The 27,470-nt window shown below is 36.0% G+C and overlaps 3 protein-coding genes across 5 annotated transcripts in view; all 3 read right to left on the reverse strand.

Annotated features, from left to right (window-relative positions):
• LOC125384914 overlaps positions 1–4,103 on the reverse strand; it is a 208,049-nt gene extending 203,946 nt beyond the window's left edge. Inside the window, exons 1-3 of one of the 3 annotated variants that reach the window (XR_007223770.1) lie at positions 2,733–3,547; positions 2,549–2,609; positions 2,014–2,274 (exon numbers count right to left, since the gene is read on the reverse strand). Coding sequence is in view for 2 of the 3 variants with exons in the window: in XM_048405078.1 (XP_048261035.1) it covers positions 2,244–2,274; positions 3,727–4,088 (393 nt within the window). In the remaining variant the exon portion in view is untranslated. Of the gene's footprint in view, positions 1–2,013; positions 2,275–2,548; positions 2,610–2,732; positions 3,548–3,726 lie in introns of those variants that run through there. The other 2 variants (XM_048405078.1, XM_048405077.1) reach the window with 2 other exon arrangements.
• Positions 4,104–13,600: 9,497 nt separating this feature from the next.
• On the reverse strand, positions 13,601–20,388 carry LOC125384924 (A disintegrin and metalloproteinase with thrombospondin motifs 12-like). The gene is made up of 6 exons (XM_048405097.1): positions 19,744–20,388; positions 16,305–16,507; positions 16,000–16,048; positions 15,221–15,345; positions 14,660–14,752; positions 13,601–14,026 (listed from the first exon to the last, which is right to left on the reverse strand). The coding sequence occupies exons 1-6, from the start codon at positions 20,303–20,305 to the stop codon at positions 13,787–13,789; spliced, it is 1,272 nt and encodes a 423-aa protein (XP_048261054.1). The 5' UTR covers positions 20,306–20,388; the 3' UTR covers positions 13,601–13,786.
• Positions 20,389–25,123: 4,735 nt separating this feature from the next.
• LOC125384921 lies at positions 25,124–26,983 on the reverse strand (the record flags this gene model as incomplete). Its single annotated transcript, XM_048405093.1, has 2 exons — positions 25,124–25,932; positions 26,813–26,983. Coding segments are annotated over 2 exons (441 nt in total), but the record flags the coding sequence as incomplete, so codon positions are not given.
• Between the last annotated feature and the right edge of the window lie 487 nt (positions 26,984–27,470).

The following is a 27,470-nucleotide window of genomic DNA, read 5'->3' on the forward strand; positions in this document are numbered from 1 at the left end:
TTTATCTTTGATTCTCTTCATAAAAATGCAATTCTCCTTTACAGAACATCATATAACATTTATTGTACGATATATTGTTCAATTATATTTCGAAATTTTCAGCTTCGAATCTTTGTTTAATTATACTGTAGAATTAAATATCATGCGTTATTTAAATATAGAGATAGACTAAACTTTTGTCCACATTTATTAAAGCTGTATCAACTGAGATGTTTAAATTTGCGAAATTTCATGGACTTTTATATTTAATTTTTCATCATGAATCCCGCTTTGCGATACAATACATATTAGATTTATAATATCTTAAATTTACAGTACCAATGCTGATTTTATCTGAAACTATTTGTTTGCAAATGATATCTTTCTTCGTTGGAATTACCCTTCACTTATAAATTAATAATTATTAACATTGAACAGTATTGTTAAACTTCAATAAAAATAGGATCGATAACTAAATGTTAGTTAAAGAAACTTCCTATTACAGGTATAACAAATCATATTGAATTTTGTTTAGAAAACAATAATAAAAATGGGTGTCTTTTTGTGAAAATAATTTACAGCATATCACTCGACTTATTCATATAAGAGATATTAGTTTGTTTAAATACCCTGTTGCACCCTTTTATTCATTTTCAACCCAATTTTTTCACAACATTAAAAAATATTTTAAGCCTGAAGAAAAACAGGAAAAACTTCTTATTAGCATGATTTCATGCTAAACATCCTCTTAAGATATTATAAATCTTTCTTCTTTACTAAAACCAGAGCCTAACTGAAATATACGAGTATCGCAACAGGATTAATCGTAATACATGATTAAATACAAGCAATATGTAAGCTATATTTTTACTTTTTACTTCAGAAATAAATATTTCACCAGCATCGTCTTTAGCTTAAGGAAAATAAACTTGTGAAATTTAATTTAAAGCTTCGTAAAACATGGAAATGTTGCAGGATAACAAATCAGAAAAGATATATTAAATAAATCACAGTTCAGGTATCTATAACATGTGATTCTCTTAACAAATCTGTTTCATTCATCAAGCAACTGCAAAATTTCCGTAAAATCAGAAGCGGTTTCACAAATTATAGGCATTCGTAAACATGATAGATAAGAGTTAGTATCGCGGCGTTTTAGAGTATCTATGAGCGTAATATGGAAAGTAAAAAGATGTATAATAAAAATAGTTCACTTTCCAAGCTATCACTAACATTGTGACGAATTATTATACATATAACGGCTCACGAAAGTACTCGGACGCTTACAGAAACTTTCCATGAATATTTTGTTGAAGTTTTTCATGAATTTCAAGATGCATTAGGCTGTCTAAAAAGTTTCTTTCGTTTTGTTCTATTACTACAAAATAGATCATACATAAATCGATAAAATAATATAAAACAAAAAGTGTCGTGCATCTATTATTTCCTTATGAAACGAAAGAAACTTTTGAAACGAATGTAAATAGGAATTATAAGATGCTTATTGATTACCATCGGTATTTGGACAGTTAATTATGTATTGTATAAATAAGTCACAATATTTTTAGTAGGAGCATTTTTATCCCTAATCAATCATATGTTTAAAAATACTCTTTACATTGTACATTAGTTTTTTGCTATGCGTACGTCTGGAATAAGCATCTTCTAGTTTCCATATATATATTTCCAAATTAGTCTCAATTTTTACCGGTGTAATCATGATAGACACGTCTCGTTACATTGAAGTGAAGTGAAGAAAAACACTAACAAACATAATATATATTCGCAGAAATCTTCTATCTAATATTTTCGTCAACTACTGTATACACATTTATTAGATATTTGTGTGAGATTAAAATCGACAGATACGATAAAAGAATATTGTAGAGGTATAGCAATAAGAAAGTACAAGGAAAGTATAGCTCGTTAATTTGAATTACACCAGATTGTCAGTCATCTATTAGGTCGTGTTAATCTCTGAATAAATTCTTAAATAAATAAGTGTTAATAAAGATAAAGATAAAGAAGTGTTAATTAAACTAGAGACACTTAACATTTATTAGCATTTGTTCTTCCCCATTAATTGTTGAATAGGTCCTTTAGGGAAGAACAGAGAGACGGTTCGCTGGATTCCGTCTGATTCCGATTTTGATTCTTGGTATTTGAAAACCAATTTGTCACTTTGCCTGACATTGGTTTGTTCGGAAATACCGAGGGCTTTCCGCTCGACCCGGAAGCCCCCGTATCGTTTCCCTTTTGCGCCGTTAACATCTTCTCAATTGCGCTACCAAATACCTACGGACAAAATTGTTCTTATAAATTTATGAATATTATGTGTTTACGTATTTGAATGAAAATTTTTATGAAACGAGATTTCGCGTTAAAATACGTAATAGTAAATACGATAATTTACACGTTCTTTTTACCAAGATGAAAATGTATATGTAAATTTACTTGATGTATATGTAAATAGAAATATTTATATGTAATATTTATATGCTTGTATTTAAAATATTTTCGTGCTTAAAGAATAAAGGTCATAATGTTATAAATATTTAAATCTTTGCACCTCTCCTTTATCGCGTAAGAAAGAGAAACTAAAAGTTTCACTCCAGAGAATGAGCTTCGTTCTAAAACAAATCAAATAACATATATTTCAGTATTTAACTGTTATTTAATATTCCTAATATTCCTAATAATATTTAATATTCCTATATTATTAATATAGATGAGAAGTGGATAAGATAGTTTACAATCATTAAGTACAGTATCGCAGATCCACCATCAGAGATCAGTAATATTAAAATAAAATTCATGTTGGATTAAAAGTGTGGTTAAGTTGGGGCTAACCCCAAATTTGCAAATTTTGACTTAAGTCAAAAAGTGGCCATTTTTGCACCTCCTCGCGAACGAAAAATTCTTGTGCGACGTTTAAGAGAATTTATCAAAAAAAAAAAAAAACAAAGAATTATTAGCATTTATACGAAATGTGACATGGAAGTTGAAAAAGATGAGTGTAGAGATGAAAAAATTAAGCAGAGGTCAAACTTACGCGCTACACGGTAAAACAATTGAAGTTTAAAATCGAACGAATCAGAATTACTGCGAGATCGTTGGTGGCTATTGTTCTCGTAGCAACAAACTAATGGTACTTCAGATTCGTTTGATTTCAAACTACAATTGATTTATCAATAGAGTTGTCGAAGAATTATTTTGTCGATATCGGTGTAGAACAATAATCAACAACGATCTCGCTGTACTTCATATTTCCTCTATTACAATCGTCGATTCATTTACCAGCAGAGCATCTGAAGAATTATTTCACATGGATCATGTAGAAAAAAAACGAACACGAAAATGGAACTGTAATAACATTTTTTATTCCTTGCTGAGAGCCGTTCTTAAACATTCTTCCCTTCGCAAGAAGATCGGAAAATAACCACTTTTGACGCTCTGTTTTCATCCCATATGAATTTTATCTTTAATATTGCCGATTGATAATAATGTCACTGCGATATTGTCCGCAATGATTGCAAATTATCTTCTCCACGTTTCACCTATATCGATAATACAGAATATCAAACAAGAATTATTTAATTTCACGTTGTTGTTGACTTTATTAATTTTTACGATAAAGTGCATTCTCTGGAAGAGATTTTACGATTTACGATTTTCTTTTTCATTCCCCCTTTCACCTACGATGGCTCTTAAACAAGAAACGATATCGTAACGAGAAATACAACTTACCTGAGCGTCCACTTTGGTTCCTCTAGTGTTGTCCCATACGACTTTGTGTTTGTCCCATACGACTTCACCGCCTTCACTACCTTCGATTTATCCAACTTGAGACTTAAACTGGGCGTTACCAAATCTTCCGGCTTCTTCGACATCGGTTGGTGTCTCTTCGTGAACCAATTCGACGGTGCCATAAAGGTCGAAATAGCGGCTTTCGAGGATCCGCTAAGCTTACTTTTAGCTCCGTGCAATGTCGACACGTCGAAGCTGTTGGAACGGAAGCTCTTCGATCGACTTCCTTTCTGTTCGGTCGTTTTTCCGGGCCAGTTTGAAGAAATTCCCTTCAGATCTCCGGTTACCGTTATCCACTTCATATAGAGTTTGAAATCTTTCTCAAAATTTTGAAAGATCCTTTCCTAATTTCTTCCAGCTTATTTCTATTCATTCTGTTTCCGTTGTGGGTGAAGACCGTATCACCAATTTTAAACTCGTGTTCTCGTCTTTTTTTGCCGTATTTTTGTTTGTTGATTTCGAAATTTCTTGCTGAGTTTTTAAATGCTTCTTCTCTGTCTCTTTTTAAGTTTATCTTCTTCTCTGTTATTCCCTTAGGGATGATTTCGATCATTTTCCCATACAGTAAGTGATTTGGGGCAAATCCCGTTACACTGTGTCTGGTGTGATTGTATTCTTCTACGCTTTTTTCTGCGATCTTTGTCCAGTTTCTTTTTTTTTCGAATTGATCTTGCATCTCATTCTGTTTACTAATGTTTGATTTACCCTCTCGTTTAGTCCATTGGAGGATGGACAGTCTGTCGAGGTGAAAATTAATTTAATGTTTTTCTCTCTCGCGTACTCTTGAATTTCCTTGGATGTCATCGTTGGGTATCGGTCTGCAAGGATAATTTTTATGGAGTCAGTTTCTCCTGTCGAGTTTATAAGTTTTATGATATCTTCCGCGCGTTGTGTTTTCGATGTGGACATAAAAACAGCCCTTGAAAAGTGATTTATGAGTATATGCATATACTTCTTTGGTGAGTTGTTGTTGGAAAAACCTCGGACCGTATCGAATGACATTATTTCAAACGGTTTCCTCGCTGGTCCTAGTCTCGACATAAGCCCGATCGGTCTTCTCGTTCTGCTTTTATTCCTATATATTCGCATTGTTTGCAGAATTTGTCGACAATTCGGTCCATATTTTTGAAATAATAAAAGGATCGGATTTTCTTCAATATGTGATTCCTTCCAACATGGCCAAAGAAATCATGCACCGTCTTTATGATATGCTCGCCAAACTCTTGTGAGACGAATATACGTTGGCGTCCTTTAATATTTTTAAAAAAAATCTCTGATTTTTTTATAAGGTCTTTCGTATTTTTAATATCTTCTCTGTTTTCTTTCTGATCTCGGATTATATCTTGCTTTTTATAATATTCGCTACTTTCAAAACCTCTTCTTCGTTCTCAAAACTTTCTAAGACGGGGTTCCTGGATAGTGCGACTGCCTCTATGTTGTGTTTTCCTGGTGAGTAGATGATTTTGAAGTCGTACTGCGATAAGTAGTGCATCAGGTCTCCAAAAGTTTCATCGGTTCTTGCTTTGATTCTCATTGATTCCAACGGTTTATGGTCTGAAAGGACAGTGAAGTATCTACCGATTAACTAATGCTGCCAGTACTGAATCGCCTCTTTGATAGCAAGACATTCAAGGTGGATTGCTTTGGTAAGCGATTAGTATCTGCGAATTCGTAGAATTCGTGGATAATTCTCGAGCTGTTTCGTGCGCACGCGATTTTAAGTGGCACGCAAACAGGTGCACCTATCCGCGTAGCGCAAGAAATGTATCACGGAGGTCGTTGCAGGTAATATCCATCGACAGACGGGACAATTCGGGTGCACAATCTATGCCTATGACTGTGCAGTAGGGCATACTCTTCTCGACCACTTGTCTGGCGCCAACCACCACTATTGTCTCGCGAAGGCCAAGCTGTAAATCTTCGTTGCTTATACCGTTTTCTTGGTGAGTGTTAATTTTTTACATATTCGATGGTATAATAATACCGTTATTACGAGGTAAAAGTTTTTGGATGTGTGATTTCTTGATTGAAGAGACGCTATCATTATTAAAAGTTTGAATATCCCGCCACTAGCGAGGGAAACATAATACAGAATGATTCTTTCATTTGCTTACATTCGATTTCTTAATTTTACTCCTATTCTCCTTTTTAATTCGTAATTTAATTGTGAGGACATATGCTATGGAGCAATTTTTGTTACTTTTAGCATCGTTGCTTTATTTGTTAAGACTGTTGAGCAATACGATCGTTTACTTTATTTACTGCCTTGTTTGCTATTATTTTACTTTTAAAGACAGGTATTTTGGAAATATAAACTTCTACATATTGGTATAATATTGATATACTTAAAAATGTCGTTTAGTGAATAGGAAAATAGGACACTAAAGGTTTAACTAATTGAAAACGATTTAGTTATTGAAGATAGTACTTGCTGAGCAAATGGATCGCGAAGTTGACATAATGCTACAAATGATACACGCTTCAAAGAGAATTAAACAGAAAACGATGATCATTGAACTCGAACTTGATCTTAAAGCAATCGTGCGATATGACAACTCTCGATTTTAGCGATTCTTCACTCTTGACTCTCCGGTGGCTAACTGACGATCAACGACTGTGATGTCGAAATATTAGGTCATTCGAAAAGTTTCTTTCGTTTTATAAGGAAATAATGGATGCACAACATTTTTCGTTTTATATTATTTTATCGAATTACGTATGATCCATTTTGTTCTGTCAAAATAGGTTTCATGTTGTATGAAGATGCATCGTTGTAAAAGACGTGTCTGCAAAAGAAAAACACAACCTAATATATTGATGGCCGTTAGGTCTATCGAAGTTTTCTGATCCTTTCGGTTTGTTGGCATTTCCGCTTTATTGTCTATGTTGTCTGTATGTCGGCGATGATTTTCGCGGTGCTATAATTGAAACCAAAGAAGCCTCTGGAAAGAGGATCGTTATGCCGAGGCCTAATTGTATCTCTCGCAGGACTAAGGAAACTAAACACTAGAGAGAAGATGTAAAGTTTTGTTTGAAGTGAGATCCACTTGAACGGTATTAATAAGTTTAGAATAAGAAGAAGGAAATTAATCGGTGTGCAAATTCTAACGGAATACAGTTACATTAAAATACGTCGATGTGACTTTAATTTTGAAGGAGGAAAGAAACGAAAATTAATGTCGTTACGCTGTAATTCAGTTGAAGCCTGAAGTGAAGTAAATTCGATAACGTAATACCACGTAGGGATATATTCTGCACGAGGAGCTGCTAGGAGATACGTATAAATTGATAAAAACAGCATAGTAATAATATATGGATCGCGGTAAAGATCAAAAATGTTTAATTTCCAATAATATTTTCCTATACGAAAGAGGAAAGTTTTAAGGAAAGTAGACGATCTCTCGTAAATTGATGGAACTTTGGTAATTCAAAGTTTCCTTGAATTGTGATAACTTTTTGACAGTGAAGTACAGTTGTTACCTTGTGTGAGATAGAAAACTGCATAATCGACTGGAAGTTTCTGTACGAGATATTGAAACATCGATTATGTTTTACGAGTTTTCCAAACAATATCGAATCGTTACATATTTCGTATAATTTCTGCACGTCGTAAATTCGTAATAAAACGAATAATTTGATAACGATCGCAAATTTCTTCTTTTTTATTTCAAACTTATCTTTCTTATTTTCCCTTGCATAAAAATTAAAGTAATATTAACATATACATACTAACACGATATATACAAGGCGAGTTACTTGAGAGTTTGAAACGAAATATTTTTTATATTTTTAAATATATCGAAAAATGTTTCGGATAAAAGCTGAACTGAAATTCTGCGTGCAAAAATTATTAATTCACTTACGTCGAAGAAATATTAGTTTAACAGATATTTTAATTTTTATTTAGTGAAATTTATCGTACGAAAGACAAGCACGAAGACAAATACGAAAGTAGCGTCTTGTGTCTTTCCTTGTCTCTTATACCTAAAATATTTACTAAACTAATGGTTTTTCGATGCAAGAAGGTTAATAAATAACATTTTATAGAGAATTTTGAGCTGCATCGATTAATGTATTAAGAACTGTGTGATTCCATTTGAAGAAACAAAGTCGACCTTAGTACGATGGTTGCGCCACCACCTATAGAAAAGCTAGCAACGTCTAAATATGTCCTCCTTACAACCATCAAACTTTTATCCGAAGCATTTTTCGATATAATGAATAGTGTCGAAAATATTACGGCTCAAACCCTTGGCAAATCTTCGCATAGCCAATATATCTTCGAAATCGATTTTCTCAAGAATGAGCATTGGCACGCGGATGCTCCGTCTTACATTTTCGATTAATTTTTTTCAAGATCATCCTTTACCTTGCTCTTGCATAATTAAATAATTTGAAAATTTATAATAATATGTATATATAGAAATTTAATAGAAACAAATAGCAGGTGGACTCGTTAGATGGTCAGAAAATTATAGATTGTTATGTTTATGTATCGTTCGTATGACACGCTGTAAAAGTAAGAAACGATAATTATAAATTTATCGAAATATATTTATTATAAAGAGAAAAGAGAAAATGGCAGGGAAATATAGAGGAAAATTTGTTCGTAGGATGCTTCGTATTCAAGAGATTCCAAGATTGAAAATTTGCCTACCAAGTATACTTGAACTTGGCTCATTACGTGATAAATTAAAAAAATGTACTTTTCTTGAAAACAAAGCGTCTTGAGAATAAATTTTGTTCCACATTCTCAGTTTATTTTCACACGTAGAATTAGCCAGTCCAGAATTAGCCATGTTCTAGTACGCTTGGTAAATTTTCAAACGCGATCTTCTCGAAAATAAAGAATCCTGTATATTCGAATTTGAGTTGTCGAACGAAACCGATTTATACAAATCAAATGTATATCATCGAATATACAATTTGTTAAATAATACTCGTTTTAATCTGCTTATGAAAGATTATGATACACGAAGAACTTGTTAGAATCAAATTATTTCTTTCGCTAAGCTTCGAATCTCAAAAATTTAACGTAGATATTTCCATCAGGTATTTTGGCATCGGAAGGAAAATTCCACGAACTTGAACCAATTTTTATTACTTTTCCGTCAAAACAATTCCCTGCTTCGTCTGATATTTATTAACGGATCATTCGTTTAAACTCGCGATTTGATCACATTGTGGCTGTTATAAATATTTTGAGGCTGTCGGCGATATTATGCTTCCCGTCGCACCTGTACAAGTTTCAAATGGAATCTTCAAATGGAATCACACAGTTCTTAATACATTAATCGATGCAGCTCAAAATTCTCTATAAAATGTTATTTATTAACCTTCTTGCATCGAAAAACCATTAGTTTAGTAAATATTTTAGGTATAAGAGACAAGGAAAGACACAAGACGCTACTTTCGTATTTGTCTTCGTGCTTGTTTTTCGTACGATAAATTTCACTAAATAAAAATTAAAATATCTGTTAAACTAATATTTCTTCGACGTAAGTGAATTAATAATTTTTGCACGCAGAATTTCAGTTCAGCTTTTATCCGAAACATTTTTCGATATATTTAAAAATATAAAAAATATTTCGTTTCAAACTCTCAAGTAACTCGCCTTGTATATATCGTGTTAGTATGTATATGTTAATATTACTTTAATTTTTATGCAAGGGAAAATAAGAAAGATAAGTTTAAAATAAAAAAGAAGAAATTTGCGATCGTTATCAAATTATTCGTTTTATTACGAATTTACGACGAGCAGAAATTATACGAAATATGTAACGATTCGATATTGTTTGGAAAACTCGTAAAACATAATCGATGTTTCAATATCTCGTACAGAAACTTCCAGTCGATTATGCAGTTTTCAAGGTAACAACTGTACTTCACTGTCAAAAAGTTATCACAATTCAAGGAAACTTTGAATTACCAAAGTTCCATCAATTTACGAGAGATCGTCTACTTTCCTTAAAACTTTCCTCTTTCGTATAGGAAAATATTATTGGAAATTAAACATTTTCGATCTTTACCGCGATCCATATATTATTACTATGCTGTTTTTATCAATTTATACGTATCTCCTAGCAGCTCCTCGTGCAGAATATATCCCTACGTGGTATTACGTTATCGAATTTACTTCACTTTAGGCTTCAACTGAATTACAGCGTAACGACATTAATTTTCGTTTCTTTCCTCCTTCAAAATTAAAGTCACATCGACGTATTTTAATGTAACTGTATTCCGTTAGAATTTGCACACCGATTAATTTCCTTCTTCTTATTCTAAAGTTATTAATACCGTTCAAGTGGATCTCACTTCAAACAAAACTTTACATCTTCTCTCTAGTGTTTAGTTTTCTTAGTCCTGCGAGAGATACAATCAGGCCTCGGCATAACGATCCTCTTTCCAGAGGCTTCTTTGGTTTCAATTATAGCACCGCGAAAATCATCGCCGACATACAGACAACATAGACAATAAAGCGGAAATGCCAACAAACCGAAAGGATCAGAAAACTTCGATAGACCTAACGGCCATCAATATATTAGGTTGTGTTTTTCTTTTGCAGACACGTCTTTTACAACGATGCATCTTCATACAACATGAAACCTATTTTGACAGAACAAAATGGATCATACGTAATTCGATAAAATAATATAAAACGAAAAATGTTGTGCATCCATTTTAAAAGTTCGAGCTATCGCGGGGAGACGCGGTCGTTAGAATACGCGTCAACGAGAGTCGTAAATTCCCGTTACGATTAGAATAATCGACACCACAAATAGTTCGATCCCCGTATTTCGGTTAGGATAATCGGGGTGGTTGATGCGGTATAACACTGAGAGTCACAGAATTATAATAATGTATATTTCCAACACTTAGTCTACACGATTGAAAAGATATCAACAATTAACAACCTTATCGCACGCAGATAATATAAATGTATACAATATAGAGCAAGGCTCTTACAATTGAGCTTAGTCTCTTGGTGGACGTAGCACGATATGATACTTAATAGAATAAGCGAATGTTTGGCTCAATGTGTAATGTTCGACGCGTCACAAGGAACTGATCGACTTTGGATGATTTCTTTGTCTCATCTTTAAGACGACCCCCACTATACTTAGGTCACGCCACCGTTCGCGCCTATGATCACGTATGTCTCTTCTTGCGTGGAAAACGTAACGGACCAAATTCGATGTTTCGAGAACTCGTTGCTTGGCGACAGCTATGGGCTCGTCGATACATTGTATATGATCCGGCGGTCAGATAAGACGATCTGACTGAGACATTGTAGGGCCGCGAGTGACGGTTAGAAAATACAGCCTGTGTTAAGCCTCGTGGCGTAACATCCATTATTTCCTTATAAAACGAAAGAAACTTTTCGAACGACCTAATATTTCGACATCACAGTCGTTGATCGTCAGTTAGCCACCGGAGAGTCAAGAGTGAAGAATCGCTAAAATCGAGAGTTGTCATATCGCACGACTGCTTTAAGATCAAGTTCGAGTTCAATGATCATCGTTTTCTGTTTAATTCTCTTTGAAGCGTGTATCATTTGTAGCATTATGTCAACTTCGCGATCCATTTGCTCAGCAAGTACTATCTTCAATAACTAAATCGTTTTCAATTAGTTAAACCTTTAGTGTCCTATTTTCCTATTCACTAAACGACATTTTTAAGTATATCAATATTATACCAATATGTAGAAGTTTATATTTCCAAAATACCTGTCTTTAAAAGTAAAATAATAGCAAACAAGGCAGTAAATAAAGTAAACGATCGTATTGCTCAACAGTCTTAACAAATAAAGCAACGATGCTAAAAGTAACAAAAATTGCTCCATAGCATATGTCCTCACAATTAAATTACGAATTAAAAAGGAGAATAGGAGTAAAATTAAGAAATCGAATGTAAGCAAATGAAAGAATCATTCTGTATTATGTTTCCCTCGCTAGTGGCGGGATATTCAAACTTTTAATAATGATAGCGTCTCTTCAATCAAGAAATCACACATCCAAAAACTTTTACCTCGTAATAACGGTATTATTATACCATCGAATAAGTAAAAAATTAACACTCACCAAGAAAACGGTATAAGCAACGAAGATTTACAGCTTGGCCTTCGCGAGACAATAGTGGTGGTTGGCGCCAGACAAGTGGTCGAGAAGAGTATGCCCTACTGCACAGTCATAGGCATAGATCGTGCACCCGAATTGTCCCGTCTGTCGATGGATATTACCTGCAACGACCTCCGTGATACATTTCTTGCGCTACGCGAATAGGTGCACCTGTTTGCGTGCCACTTAAAATCGCGTACGCACGAAACAGCTCGAGAATTATCCACGAATTCTACGAATTCGCAGATACTAATCGCTTACCAAAGCAATTCACCTTGAATGTCTTGCTATCAAAGAAGCGATTCAGTACTGGCAGCATTAGTTAATCGGTAGATACTTCACTGTCCTTTCAGACCATAAACCGTTGGAATCAATGAGAATCAAAGCAAGAACCGATGAAACTTTTGGAGACCTGATGCACTACTTATCGCAGTACGACTTCAAAATCATCTACTCACCAGGAAAACACAACATAGAGGCAGTCGCACTATCCAGGAACCCCGTCTTAGAAAGTTTTGAGAACGAAGAAGAGGTTTTGAAAGTAGCGAATATTATAAAAAGCAAGATATAATCCGAGATCAGAAAGAAAACAGAGAAGATATTAAAAATACGAAAGACCTTATAAAAAAATCAGAGATTTTTTTTAAAAATATTAAAGGACGCCAACGTATATTCGTCTCACAAGAGTTTGGCGAGCATATCATAAAGACGGTGCATGATTTCTTTGGCCATGTTGGAAGGAATCACATATTGAAAAAAATCCGATCCTTTTATTATTTCAAAAATATGGACCGAATTGTCGACAAATTCTGCAAACAATGCGAAACTTGCATTAGGAATAAAAGCAGAACGAGAAGACTGATCGGGCTTATGTCGAGACTAGGACCAGCGAGGAAACCGTTTGAAATAATGTCATTCGATACGGTCCGAGGTTTTTCCAACAACAACTCACCAAAGAAGTATATGCATATACTCATAAATCACTTTTCAAGGGCTGTTTTTAAGTCCACATCGAAAACACAACGCGCGGAAGATATCATAAAACTTATAAACTCGACAGGAGAAACTGACTCCATAAAAATTATCCTTGCAGACCGATACCCAGCGATGACATCCAAGGAAATTCAAGAGTACGCGAGAGAGAAAAACATTAAATTAATTTTCACCTCGACAGACTGTCCATCCTCCAATGGACTAAACGAGAGGGTAAATCAAACATTAGTAAACAGAATGAGATGTAAGATCAATTCGAAAAAAAAAAGAAACTGGACAAAGATCGCAGAAAAAAGCGTAGAAGAATACAATCAATGTAACCAGACACAGTGTAACGGGATTTGCCCCAAATCACTTACTGTATGGGAAAATGATCGAAATCATCCCTAAGGGAATAACAGAGAAGAATTGGTTCACGAAGAGACACCAACCGATGTCGAAGAAGCCGGAAGATTTAGTAACGGCCAGTTTAAGTCTCAAGTTCGATAAATCGAAGGTAGTGAAGGCGGTGAAGGAAACGTTGGGTAAAAAGTACCATAATAGCGAGGTCAAACACAAAGTCGTATGGGACAACACTAGTGGAACCAAAGTGGACGCTCAGCTAAGTTGTATTTCTCGTTACGATATCGTTTCTTGTTTAAGAGCCATCGTAGGTGAAAGGAGGAATGCAAGAACGCACATAATACGCAAAAATCTATGGCAGATTCAAAGCACAGTACTCGTTGTGATATTCGGTAAAGATAATAAGTTCTCCTATGGAGATTTCATTTTTCAAATTATTCTCGTAAAAGTACGTATTTGCATAAATAAATAGCACACGGTCTCTGCGTAAATACCCAGGCCAGTTATAAATATTTCAGTTTGCCAACGATATCCAACATGTGGGACACTCACATGTGTGCTACTTCGTGAGCGATGATAAATGCGCTGGTCAAGCCTTCGTCTCGATTTAACGCGCACGATCTCGCGGGATAGCATACTCCTGACACAGGTGCGTAACCGGAAGGACCTCCTATATCTAATCGCGTCAACCATACAGCAACATCGTGATTTACGTCCTTCGAGGACAGCATCTTTCTGTTCCATTTGTTAACGTTCTCGAGAGATCGTCTGGCATCGCCACGGCGGACCTACGACAACGTTTAATATTTTCTTAATAAAAGCTAGCAAATATTACGAATATATTATATTTATTATTACATCATACATTATATACTATATATAAATATTCGTCAATGATAATAAATATATGTGCAAGTAATCGTGTTGTTGATTGTAATCAAATGTAACTTGTAACGCTATTAGTATTTTAATCTTCCTGAAAAATGTTGAAATGTTGATTCAACAGCAGAGAAGAATAGCAGAAAAAGAAAAGTAAAAGGAATCGCAAGTGTCGTATATCAATGATATTATCATAGGTCTATAACATTAAATTAAGATTCTTAAGAGATGAAAAAGGTTTAATAGTCGATTATACAGATATTTCGGATACACGATAAATGCGAGGTTTGTCAATGATCCGTGAAAATTGTTTGTTTGGAAATTTGTTTCCAAGGGATCGTTCACGGTTGTCCAATTTAACAAAATGGAACTCGTTGCATTTTATCGATCTAAAACGTCATGCGCAGATATTTTGACCTATATAATTTATATACCATACACTGTACAGATAAGTAGAAAATAAAATAATTGACACTCGCATATGCGTATCTCAGATAGTTACTACTTTAGTTAAATGATTTAATTTAATGGAAATCGCTTACCATAACGTCTCGTTTTTCCGCGTATAAAATCATTCGTACGATCACTAGAATCATGTTGGATTCGAGCGACGGGTCCATGTAAATTGCACTGACCTAGGATTAAAATACGTACGAAAATGTAACAGGCGTTAAAACAGTATTACAGCCTTACAAATAAATTATTATTCAAAACTGTCGTAAATACATCGTATCTTATATAATTTTCCTAAAAAATTAATTTTATTCGTTATATTTATCTTAGGAAATGTACGTTATTAATCTCAACAGCATTGGAAAACCAATTACCGAATGGCTGAAATTAATCGATTACAAAATTCCATTACGGATAAATTATTCGCTGAACTTTTTAAAAGATACGTGTAAGCTTTGAACAGTGTAAACAGAAAATACAGAGCTTCCATCCGAGTATACGATCGAGATGTTTGAAAGCAAGTAGCGTACCTTGAAAATACAGAGATACGCATAACTCTGCCCTATGTTTCCCGGTTGCTTGCGTACATGTGTAGGAGGAGGTATTCTATATCTAAGTATAATAACAGAATTTCGTTTGGTATTACTTACGATGTTTAAAGGAGCCAAGGTATATTGCTGTACTCGAATTCCATGAAAATCTACCACGGAGTAATCAGCAGCTATTCCAAGCTCTAACCATCGTGGCGGCGAATCCTTAGCAGTTGGTCTTTTCTCTAGAAATGACTTATCTTAGAAATCGACTTATCTTCCACGAAATTAGAAAGTCTACTCGACTCGACTTGATAGATTAAACGCATGATTATTAAAAGCATAAATTAATATCTACGAGCAAGTATTCGTGGAATAATTATTATGATATAAATAATTATTTCAAAAGTATAATTTCAAAAATATCAATTCGGTATCACCGTGAATTTCATCCTGCAAATTTCTTTAAAATTCTTGACAAATTTTGGTAAACGTATTCCTCCAGCAAATTTGTCTATTTTTCTATTTTTTTACATTAAATTAGGTAAGATAGATAAAGATTCGTGCAATGGACAATATACATATGTGTAATAGACAGGGAATAATAAAATAAATTAAAAACAGCGAAATATAGAGGAACGTGTAGAAGATCAAGCGAGAGTGGAACGCAATAGGGAGAATAATTGTAAACCGAGTTCCTTTTAAGGCTGAAGATAAGCTATTCTTATATTACATGCTGTTATTATTACTTTTGTACACGATAGATTGGAATATCAGTACAATTTCTTTCTTTCAGTAATATTCGATGATTCGTTAATTTATTAACCGCTATATTGTACGTGGTAAGTAGAAAAGCAACGATTGTACAAGAATGGCATTTGGAAAAATATTTGACTTACTTGATAATCTGTTCCTTTGCCATTTAGGACCAGAGAAGTATCCAATTTCCTCGGGATTTGTTATTTTATATAGGTTGGGGTTGATAATCAATCTCGGATCCACTCGGATTGGTTATCACACCTTTTATTTTCTCTCTTATACAAAACACCAAATCACACAGCAAACGTCTAAACTCTCCCAATGCGTCTTAGCAATTGAGGCGTGGTCGACTCCTATGACAAAAGAGCGTAGTTAGGAGTCGTACCAACATAACCCTAGTAACCTTTTAGTAACTAGCGGTCATACCAACTGAGCATTTCTCAACAGTATTTACGTCGATCGATAATTCTTCCACTATTGTATCGTTGTATTCTGTGGAGACATCGTCTTTTTCATCGTACAGAATCAATTTCTCAGCTTCTGGGTATTCCACGTCGAAGACGTCACCGGAAAGATTATAAAATCCCTGAACATCGTGGCTTAAGGAATCGCGTTTGCTTCGTTTCGACTTTCTCTTACTTTCTTCAACTTCAAATTTATTCGATTTCCCTGTAACCGAATTATCAACGTTTTACCACGTTTGCCTGTCTTATCTTCGCTATTCTCGTTACGGATAAAATGAAAAAATAGTTGCAAAATTTCTGAAATTGTAAATACGACCAGACTGGAACGTATCGACGACATATACGGTGTCACAAAATTGTGACAAGTCAATATTCCAGTTGTTAGTTTGTTGAATTTACGCCGCCGCTGATTAAACGTATCACGCTTTAATAGAAAATTCAATTTCCCAGCGGGGAAAATGGAATTTTGCGCTAATTAAAGTATTGCGCTTTTGTACAAAATTCCATTGTTTTCTGTTGCCCGCGAAAATGCAATTTTACGACGGACATTTCAGACAAATTTCCATCAGACGGCTTTCCATCCGTAAAAAAGAATGCTATCTACAAAAGTGTCAATGGAAATTGATCAAAGTAACGTCAAGCAAACCCGTTTAAACAGCGAGGTAAATAGACCAATTGCTTTTAACAAAACCTGTATCGTTGCTCTTAACCGTTTCACTTTTAAATATCAATCGGCGCTGTTCCTCATTAAAATTTCGATTTAAATCGAACGAGAAATACAGCGTAACACTTGGAATTTTCTATCGTTTCTCAACCATACTTCGAACATTTACGTCGCATTCTTCCATTCATAGGATCGCGATGTTTGATTCTTCGATTTCGATACAAAAACGTTTCACAGCTTTCGACGCGGGCAATTTAATTAAGAGAACAAATAATTTGTTTATAAACTGCCAATTACGTGCCTTGAATTTCCGATATATGCAATAAATTTCATTGCTACTTGACCTAAGTGGGTCATAAAGTTGCAACCGTGTAAACCGTGCCACGTAATTTTATTCCATTCAATTTTCCACGTTTCCAACAATTTATCAAATTAGAATTTACCTGCGCATCGTACGAAATTTTTCATAAAAATTGATTAATAATAGTAGATATATAGCTCCTCGTATTCGTAAAACAGATTTTTAATCTGTAAACAACGAGTCGTGGTGATTACGATACGATCGATTTTCAACTTAGCAAAATTTGTTTCCATTTAACATTCATATCCAGATTGTATTTCCTTTGTAATAAATTAATTATATAATTAAATAAATGTATTATTCGAACCGATATTCAGATACAGTTCGAGTATACTTGATAAATTTTCAGACTCGATTCTCCAAGTCGAAAATGAGAACGTTTTATCCTATACTTTTTCTTCATTTTTCCACAAGGATTCGCGTTGTTCTCGCTTTCAGACGTTGTTCCATTGCATCCTGTATATACGGGGTGTGCCAAATTTAAACCGTCAAATTGTAAGGAGATGATTTACAGACAAGAAGAAGAAGAAGAAGAAGGAAGAACTTTATATAATGTTCGTCAACGGACGTTTCTTTACAGAATTACAAACGAGTATCGTTCGTACGAAACAGGTAACGACGCGTTTTCCATCGCAGCGTGCAAAAGTACGCTGTATTATCGTGTCAGCGCAGTTGCATGCTTTTTATCATGCGACAACAAGCCCGTGTCGTTAATAGCTACAATAATGATACAATGAAAAATTATTATCTGGTATGTTTGATTGGTCGTTGGAGAACGTTGTCCGTGTGCTCAGATAGAAGCCTGACATCGATCAACGATGGGAGTAATACGATCTCGTACACACAGTTGCTAACAATTCGATCGAGTTGCAAAAACCGCGTGTTTTTACTCGTTGCGCTAGTTGTTCACGCGAACTCGCATCTCCAGAATAAACCTTCCGTTTTACAGTTGCGAAACCATAAATACAGAAAAGAAAACGCAGTTCTTGAAACTCTGACGAAACGCTGATAATACGGTCAATTGTCGCGTGCCGTGGAATGGAAAATTCGTCGTTACTTGTTTCATACGTACGATACTTGTTTGTAACTGTGGAAAAACGCGTTTATTGCCCAGCTTCGTACGACATGTTTTTCGGTAAATATTTACAAAGCGGACAATCTCGCCATATTCAACGGCTTTGAAATATGTTTGCCAAGGCTAATATTCCGAACAACTTTTTCCTGTAGTACTCTTTACCGTCGCTCTGCTTTCCGCGATATTCGCAGCAATTTCTGTCTCGACGACAGCGATGATTTCGTAGTTTCGCTTTTCTCGATATCACTGCTAAAGCTTTTCCTACCTCGAATAACCACGCAAAGCTTCGTATGAATCGTATCTATCCTGTTACTTGATACGCGAATTTAATTCGCGGTAGCCTCAGTGATGTTTCTTCCCTGTGCGAGTTGAAAATGATTATCAGAAATGCATATATATGTAGTATCGTGGACAAAAGGCCTAAGATATCTGCCGAATCGTAAACAATGTCGCGAGAACCGCGGCATCGTCGGGTACATCAAGGTGTCGTCGATCCTTTTTAAGTGGATAGTTTCGTGGAAAGGGCCCGCGTGACCCTGGCCACGGGCGTTTCGGAACACGTGTCTCGAACGGCGGGAAAAGACAAAGAAACGTTAAAGTCAGTATTAGTTGAGAAGCCGGAGAGGACGGATGCAAAAGGTGTGCAGAGTGTGAATTGAGAAGCGAGAGCGTGGGAGTGTAGAAGCCGAAGAGTGTGAATCGGGAAGTCGAAAGCCGCGTCTGAAAATAAGACGTACGACAGCATTGTAATTATTTCCTTGCTTCGAATATTATTAATTAAATCAAAACATCATTACTTGTCCTTTCCTCTAAGACCCATTAAGATACTACATATATATATAAATGTACGGACATCAACGTCCGAGACGTTCGTCCATGCCAAACGGTAACGCGTACAGGAAACATTTGTTCAAAATGACTTTGACTTTAGCTAAATTTTCAAATTGGAATTAGCTAATGGTCGTTCGCTTTGTAAATGATTATTTCTTTTTCTTCTTTTTGCCTGCAGATTAAGCCCTCCCTGTTTGACGGTTTAAATTTATTAAATTAAATTTATTAAACCGAATATATATATATATATTCGTTTGTACTACGATTACTCTCATACTCTATGTATGGTATTATCATATCGACGCTATCAGTTCTTACAGTATCACGATCAGAGTCAATTTTAGAATAGAAGGAGCAATTAACGGCGGATCGCAAAGTAAGAAGCTTATAACATAATTGGCAAGGAAGTCGGTAAATCGATCAACCAATCACCTACATCCAACCGTCTAACGAAAGATGAAAAGCCATCGCGATAACGATCCTTCTCACCTGCAGGATTTTCCGGATTCACAGACACGAAGCTCGAATTATTCCTGATCGACCACCACTTTTCGTTTTTCGGCTGAAACATCACATGCTGGCCATTCGTCAGCGGCTGAACGAAGAACGATCTCTGCCCGATCAACATCAAGGCGTACACTTCTTCTTCGCATATCGTCACGACGACGAAGGAACTCGCGTCTCCTTCCAAGCTGCCTTGTCGAAGATCGCAGTTCGCCTTGGCGTTACGTCGCTCGGACTTGGTTTTACCCTGGCGCACCCAATTCACGGTGAAATTCGACGACAGTATCAATCGATCGTTGGCCATGGTCCTTAAGGTCCAGTTGCTGATCTCGAGGAACACCGGCTCTTGGTGGAGATACTCGCGCCAAGTTTCTCGGTCTTCGTGGGTCGATCTTCTGTTCCGCGCGCTCTCATTCGGGATCACTCGAGGGTAAACGATCTCGTACTCCTGCAAGCTTTGCAGAAAGTCGCTCATTCGCGACTTAGTAGCGATCGTGCCGAGCAGCCACGTGGCGAGGAGAAAACTGGGAAGTTTCGATCGCGTCATGTCTCGCGCGCTTTGATCGAAATTTCAATAGGATTTTCTGGCTACCCAAAACTCGCCAGGCATGCTCGTTCACTCGCAGACGTAGTCATTGCGATGAAAGCAGCTAGTTCGCAGACCCGATATTCTCATTTCATTTCGCCGGTTCGTAACGCGTTCGAAACTCCGCGTCATATAGACGCGGATGCGACGATACTCTCGCGATCTAACATTTTCAATGTCTCGCGCTTTATCACGTAGCTCGCGCGGAAGTAATACGAAGGTGAATCGTTGGTTTTAATACACAGGGTGTTGTTTAATCGATCGTATAATGGAGAAGGGAGCGATTCTACGGTACACCAGAAATGAAATGAAATCATAGAATGCAGTGGTTTTGTAGGTAGTGCTTTATCGAAAAGATTAACCGTGAATATTTGCTCGACCTATTTATACCAAATTGATACAGAATCTTAAAATACAGACGAATCTTTCTCAATTTTCTTCGATCATCGTCTCTAGGCGTACGAAACTGCCTCGTTGAATTCGAACGTTTCTCGATTTCCTTCGACGTCTTTCAATTTCTTCTTTTTTCAATCGCCGTTCGCCTTCTCAAAGCTGTCTTCGAACAGAATTCTTAGAACGACTTCCAATTACTTTCGATTCGTCCAATCGTTTAGCTTTACGAAACTGTTTCGCTAAACTCCTTTTTCCACTGTACTTGCGTATCGTAACAAACTCGTCGGCGGTAACTCGCGTCGATTAACGATTCACCACCAGTAAAGTAACCGGGAATGCAGCAAACTAGTAGTCGGTAGAACGAAGCGGAACGTAAGTGGAGCGAGCGATAAGATCGATCGCGACAATCGCACGCCTCGCCGTCCCATTCCCACGCGAACGAATCATCAAATTCGAGCCAAAGATTCTCACTAACTCGAAGATTCGCGCCAGTATTTTCCACGCGCGCGTCACAGAAATTCGAACGACTTTCGCGAAAAGGACGGAAGGATAAGACGATCGATCGGATCTCGGGTCGATCGCGATACCCCCGGACAGAAGGTTTCGAGGAAAAAGTGGAGTAGACGCGACGAAGGAGCGTCGTGCAGCAACTGGTGGCCAATTTATTCACCACGTGCCGTAGGAATTTAATTTTCTTTCGCGCAACAACGATCCACCATCGGAGAAAGTAGAATATAATTAATTTCGATCTCGTGTCGATCGCGACGTTCCGGATGGAACGTTTCGCCGAAGAGGTGGAATAAACGCGACGAAGGAGCGTCGTGCAGCAACCGGTGGCCAATTTTTCCACCACGTGGCACCACGTGGAAATTTAAACGTTTCCCATGAAAATGATGCACCATCGGTGAAAGTAAAATACGATAATTAATCGGTCGTCGAGTCGAACGTGATATTCCGGATAAAATTTTTCGATGAAAAAAGTGGAGTAAACGCGACGAACGAGCTTCGTGCTACGACTGGCAGCCACATGGACGGATGAACGCGGCTGGAAACGCACGCGAGTGCAGCGGCGAATTGTGCGTAAGAGTAAGCGCGAACGCGAGACTGGAAAAAGCACCAGCGCTTACCGCCCACTGAAGTTCTAATAATGGCAGCTTTATGTGCAATCACCGAGAAACGAGGATGCTGGCGAACGCATTGTTCGACCCCGACCGAGACGATTTAACAAGGGCCGAGGATTTCATCTTGAACGTTGCTCTTGTCACGACCGGCATACTTCAAATCCGATGGACCGATGATGGAGATAGAGATGTGGCGACCTTGGCGACAATGTATATCGCCGAAGTGCCTAATGAGTCATCTGTATCCTAACGGTCCTTCCACCGAATGTCCTAGAAGCGTGATAACGGTCACGTTCGCCTACAGGGTAGTGGGGATATTGAGGGATGACAAACAAAGAAGAAACAGATGTTACCGAAAGTCAAATTGTAAGAGCTTCAGTCTTGGAAAGTCACGGCTGGAGCTCAGAACAAAATCGCAGTCAGTGTAAATTCAGAATACAAGAAATAAATTCTCTTGTTTTTTTTTGTTACCTTAATTTTTTCTTTTCGTTCGAGCCCCCTGTTTTTTATTTTACGTGACATTCTCGACCCCACCAGAATTCTTCGCTTTCCCTTGAACCGCGAACTCGAGAATATCGTATTCAGTAAGGCGACGAATCTAATGAACGGGAATTAAATCTGTTCCGACAGCTTCCTTTGCCTGGATGAAAGAATAAGTACGAGAGATAAATTATGTCAGATAATGCACAGTGAGTGACTGGCAGAAAAGTCATATCTACTTACGTGTATGAATTCTAAGTAAAATTTATATTAAACATTTCTTTTTTTGCCTATTACACACTTCTTTTTCTATTCTACGATATCTGTCACACGTTTACTCGTCTCGTCGATTAGAATTCAGTTTTATAAAATTACAGCATTTCTTCTTCAAATTTTCTTCAGGGCTTTCGATATTTGCGATGCTGAGTGCGTGGTGGCTGTGCAGCTACAGCTAACAATATCCTGTATATCAGTATCTTTTATAATCTTATACAGTGGCTGTGAAAAGGTATTTATATGCGTTAGGTTGTTCCAAAAGTTTCTTTAGTTTTATAAGGAAATATAATGTTATTATTAATGAATTCTGTACGAATAAAATAAAATGGATTCTATTACTACAAAATAGATCATACACAATTCAATACAATAATATGATACAAAAAATGTACATTTATTATTTCCTCACAAAACGAAAGAAACTTTTATGCCAACCTAATGCTAATACTTACGTATCTCTATCTTTTTCAATTTTTTTTCATCAGCCGTTACATTTCACTTTCAACTAGTGTCAATAGTTCGTAGTCATACGATAGTACTATCAAGTGACGCGAAATTTATCTGTCCATCTGCATAGTGGATGGTTTTCGACCAGTGACTTTAAGCGATTTTCCACTTTCTCCGTATTTTTGCTTAGATTCCGCTTCGCTTAAAAAGATTCACATGTATCGATATGAAAATTATTGGAAGATATTCTAACAACTTGCAAGAGTATTCAAGAATTTTTGAGCACACTTTTTAAAACACGAGAACGTAAACAGATATTGCATGATCCTAAACGATCCAGCGTGTAAATGTCGGTAAGGCTTTTGCAGACAGAGGACAATTAATATGCTTTCAATTAATATAATTGATTAGCACGCTGGGATAAACAGAATAGTAGAAATAATACAGAAATACTTTTTGTAGCCACTGTAAGTAGCTGTTGGGTACAGTATTGTTCAAAAGTAGACAGACGTTCGATTACTTTTGGCAAAATGTACTTTACTCGCAAGATTATGCGTAAATGGACTTCAAAATTTCATAACAGTTAAACGTAAAACGGACAATAGCCTACGTTTTGTAAAATGGTTTATCGAAATTAGGAGATAAAGAATTTCAGATACGTAAGAGTGTAAAAAAGAAGAGAAAGATGGTTTTAATATTAATTTGAAAAATATTAAAAGGGACATTTCTGATTTTCTTATCCGTTGATAAATTGTTGTTTGAATAATTGCTTCTTGGAATAAAAAATATTTCTTTCCATTTTATTTGCGTTTTACACGACGAGATGAATGGCAACGAACGAGATGCAAAATGAGAGATGCTTAGCATCGAGGCATTACGCGTGGGCGATAGATTAGTACTGACTCTTCAGAAAGAAATTACATTACGCTTAACGACGATCGTTATTCTTTCCTGGAATGGTTTTATTTCCTCTTAACAAGGCGATGTCGTCTCACGTTTTCTACGAAAAACAAAAAATTCCATTCTTTGCCTTAGTTTTCATTATATGCTATCGCACGATAAATCATATCCCTTTGTTCACGGATGTGGAAATTTAATTAAAACCGATTCCTAGAAACGAATATGCGTTTTCCATTGGAACAAAACCCTATATCCCGTTAGAACCTTCCAGGAATTCAAGAACTTTGTAATTTTCCGTTTGACGATGTCGGATCTACATTCAACCTAAGCTCTCTCGATTTCTACGAAAATGATAACACGCAGATTTCCAGGATGCTGTTGAAAGAACAGAATGCACGAGTATAAACTGAATGCTTTCATTTAGGCAGTGTTATTACGTTAATTGGTTACAGCTGTAAACGCGCTGGTATAAACTATATAGTTTAAGCGATTTAGTAGATACCTGATCTCGCGTTTCCCTGTTTCCAGCGAAATTTTAGTATTATAAACGGAATGCGGATGTTTGTGCGTTTGAGAGAAATGTGGGTGTGTATAAACGTCCAGGTTGTACACTCTTGTTCACGAGTATCGAAAAATATGCCGATCGTTAAAATTGTTCGCTTCCTGCAAAATAATCAAAATAATTGGAAACCAATCGGAGGATACTTAAAAATTAAAGTAAAATAAAAAGAAAATTAAGGTATAATTAATAAAAGAATATTGTACAGAGATCGTACGAAGGAATTTAAATAAAAGTTGTGTACAATTTTCTAATGTTATGTGTCCACGAGAAAATTCCCATTCTATTGGGTTTTCCCAAAAATTTCTTTCCTTTTATAAGGAAGTGACAGATGCACATCATTTTTTGTTTTACATTATGATCCATTTTGTTCTATTAGTAGAAAACGGATCATACAAAATTCAATAAAATAATATAAAAGAAAAAATGTTGTGCATCTATTATTTTCTTATAAAACAGACAGAGACTTTTGGAACAACCTAATATGTTTCTCATTGACATCCTTGGGAATTAAGTAGAGGATAATGGGAAAATGGAAATCGATAAACAGTATTTATTATTATATTATTTATAGAGTTTTAATGAGTTTTTTTTTTAGGAAAGTTTGTTACTTTATACAATTTATTGGTAGTGTATTGCTATAACAATTTTTCTAAAATTTACAATTTAAATTACATTGGTTCGTTGAACGATCGAGTAATAACTTAGCAGTGTTTTAAATCTCATTCTCGTAGATTTGATTGTATTCGTAATTATTATAATTATGAGCATCGTATTCTTAAGAACATCCCCTTTTTATATTATCAATTGTTCTTTGATTTATCGACATCATTAGAACGAGAACATCATTATTATTTTCTTATTTCTGAGCTTCGTATTATCGATATCGTCGTAATTTTATTGACTTATTAATCAATATTCATCGTAATATTATTATGAAACACATAAGGAATGAAACTCCATGTACACATTTATAAAATGAAAACAGCATTTTCATTGGTAATGCGACAAATCTTATGTATCGTGTTGTTGTGTAATATTACAGTGTATGTTACAATGTACGTATAAACGCGTTAATGGAACCAATTATTCTCATCGGCGACTAAAATGATTCACGATCGTGTGTTACTTCGTCTGCAATGTCAGGACGGATACATGATAATTGTTAATGTAATTTGTAATACTAAAGCTAGAAACAGATCGATCCCTCTTATCGTCAGATCGTTCGCAGCACCGGTACCGATATTGCAAAACGATTTCTCGCAGCAAGTGGTGCAAGCGGAGAGTTTTGTTCGTTCACCGACCACTATACATCCGGAGTCGCATTTGTTAGTACACTTTCTCTCCACCGACCAAGTTTGTGGACTAGACATTGAATCTCCGGTGCTGGTAGTGTAAGAAAATCGCTTTACCTGAAGAGAAAGAAGCAAACGTGAAAGGAATATTTGCAGATTTTAAACTTCGGATCGCAAGAGACACTCGTACGCTAAAATATAGTATTTCTTTTAATTTTGTCCGAGTACGAGCTCATTTTGGGCAGCATTAAACCACGAACTTGATAGTATCGAGCGAAAAGAGAAAACAGAAGACTGAAAAGAAAAGATGAGAAAGAATTCTACATGTACGTAGAATGATTCTTGATACTAAAATTAAATTAATATTTGCAACAATTCCTTGTTTCACTCTGTATGACATTTCACATTGGAACTTGTAACGAACACGAGTGAGTGTGAACGTAACATATTTTTAGTCGAGGGAATATCAATTTTCCAGAATATCTCGCATCATTTCCAGAGAATACGGTTCGTTCATTGTTAATTCGGTCGGCTAATATCGATTACGGATTTCGTAATATTTTTGCCGTGTATGTGCAAACTGTACAATTATATCATATCCAATATCATTGTTGATTACCAATAAATAAGAAGAACAAATAAAAAATTGCATTTGCATATTCCCTCAAATGTGTACACCATGTACATATGTTCCTATAAAGCGGATTCAATTTCAATAAAGTACGTAATTATTATGAAACTGAATTGATCGACTATATTGAACATTTCCAAACACTAATCGCGTTATGAACGAAATGAAACTGTGTCTCTATCTTGAACAGCCTTCTCTCGCTCTCGTGTTGACGATAACTAATATCGCTTTTAGCTAGCTGTTTGCTATATTCTGTTTGCTTTAAAAGCACGCGATCAAAGCAAAATATCAAACATCTGCTGAAACACGTGCGTGACCTGTGTATAATCAACAAGCGTTCGAATCGCTGTTATCATTTGTCATTACCATACAGGTCCTTTTATCACCAGTGCACTTGTGCCCGAAAGTGGTGAAGTTTCCGGTCAGATTGGCGCATCTCTCTCCATCTTCCATTGTATCACACTGATGACACCATAAATCGTTTGCTCGTTCCGACGCTGCGTGAGTTCGATGTTCCGTAATTAACAGTTGGCCTGATCATCGGACTCAATCAACCGACAAATACGTATTAATTAATAGAAATCGTGATTTATCCTAGATTTCTAAAGATTATTAAAATCGACGTAGGAATCGGACGTAAGACGTTGGGCAAATCGTTGTCTACTTTATAAGTAGCTTCGCATCTTTCTCTCTTTTATTTCTTAGAAATTACTTCCTTCTACTTCTTCCTTTCTTTCATTTTTCAAACAAATGTGTCGTGCTTTCATTAACGTCAGATTTTTGTACATTTTTGTAAAAATAAATAGATATTAGTCTTGACATTTACAGACACATCGGCGATATGCGTAAGATGAAATTTCGTCGCGTTCGTTGACAAGATTGCTAGGAAGCTTATCACGGAAGAAAAGTGAATTAAATGCACCGTGTAGGATGATCGTTGTTTACACGATTCGTAACACAAATGGCTAACACCTACGAGTGATGGCTTCAACAGGTGCACTTTCCTCTATATGCAGTTTATATG

This window comes from Bombus terrestris, chromosome 4, assembly GCF_910591885.1.
Source record: "Bombus terrestris chromosome 4, iyBomTerr1.2, whole genome shotgun sequence".
Taxonomy (NCBI): domain Eukaryota; kingdom Metazoa; phylum Arthropoda; class Insecta; order Hymenoptera; family Apidae; genus Bombus; species Bombus terrestris.

Coding starts and splice junctions, on each gene's coding strand:
- LOC125384924 (XM_048405097.1), bottom strand. CDS start 20,305: ATGACGCGATCGAAACTTCCCAGTTTTCTCCTCGCCACGTGGCTGCTC. Junction 16,508..19,743: donor GAATCCGGAAAATCCTGCAG/GTGAGAAGGATC, acceptor ATAAATTTGAAG/TTGAAGAAAGTAAGAGAAAG. Junction 16,049..16,304: donor TATCGATCGACGTAAATACT/GTTGAGAAATGC, acceptor ACAAATCCCGAG/GAAATTGGATACTTCTCTGG.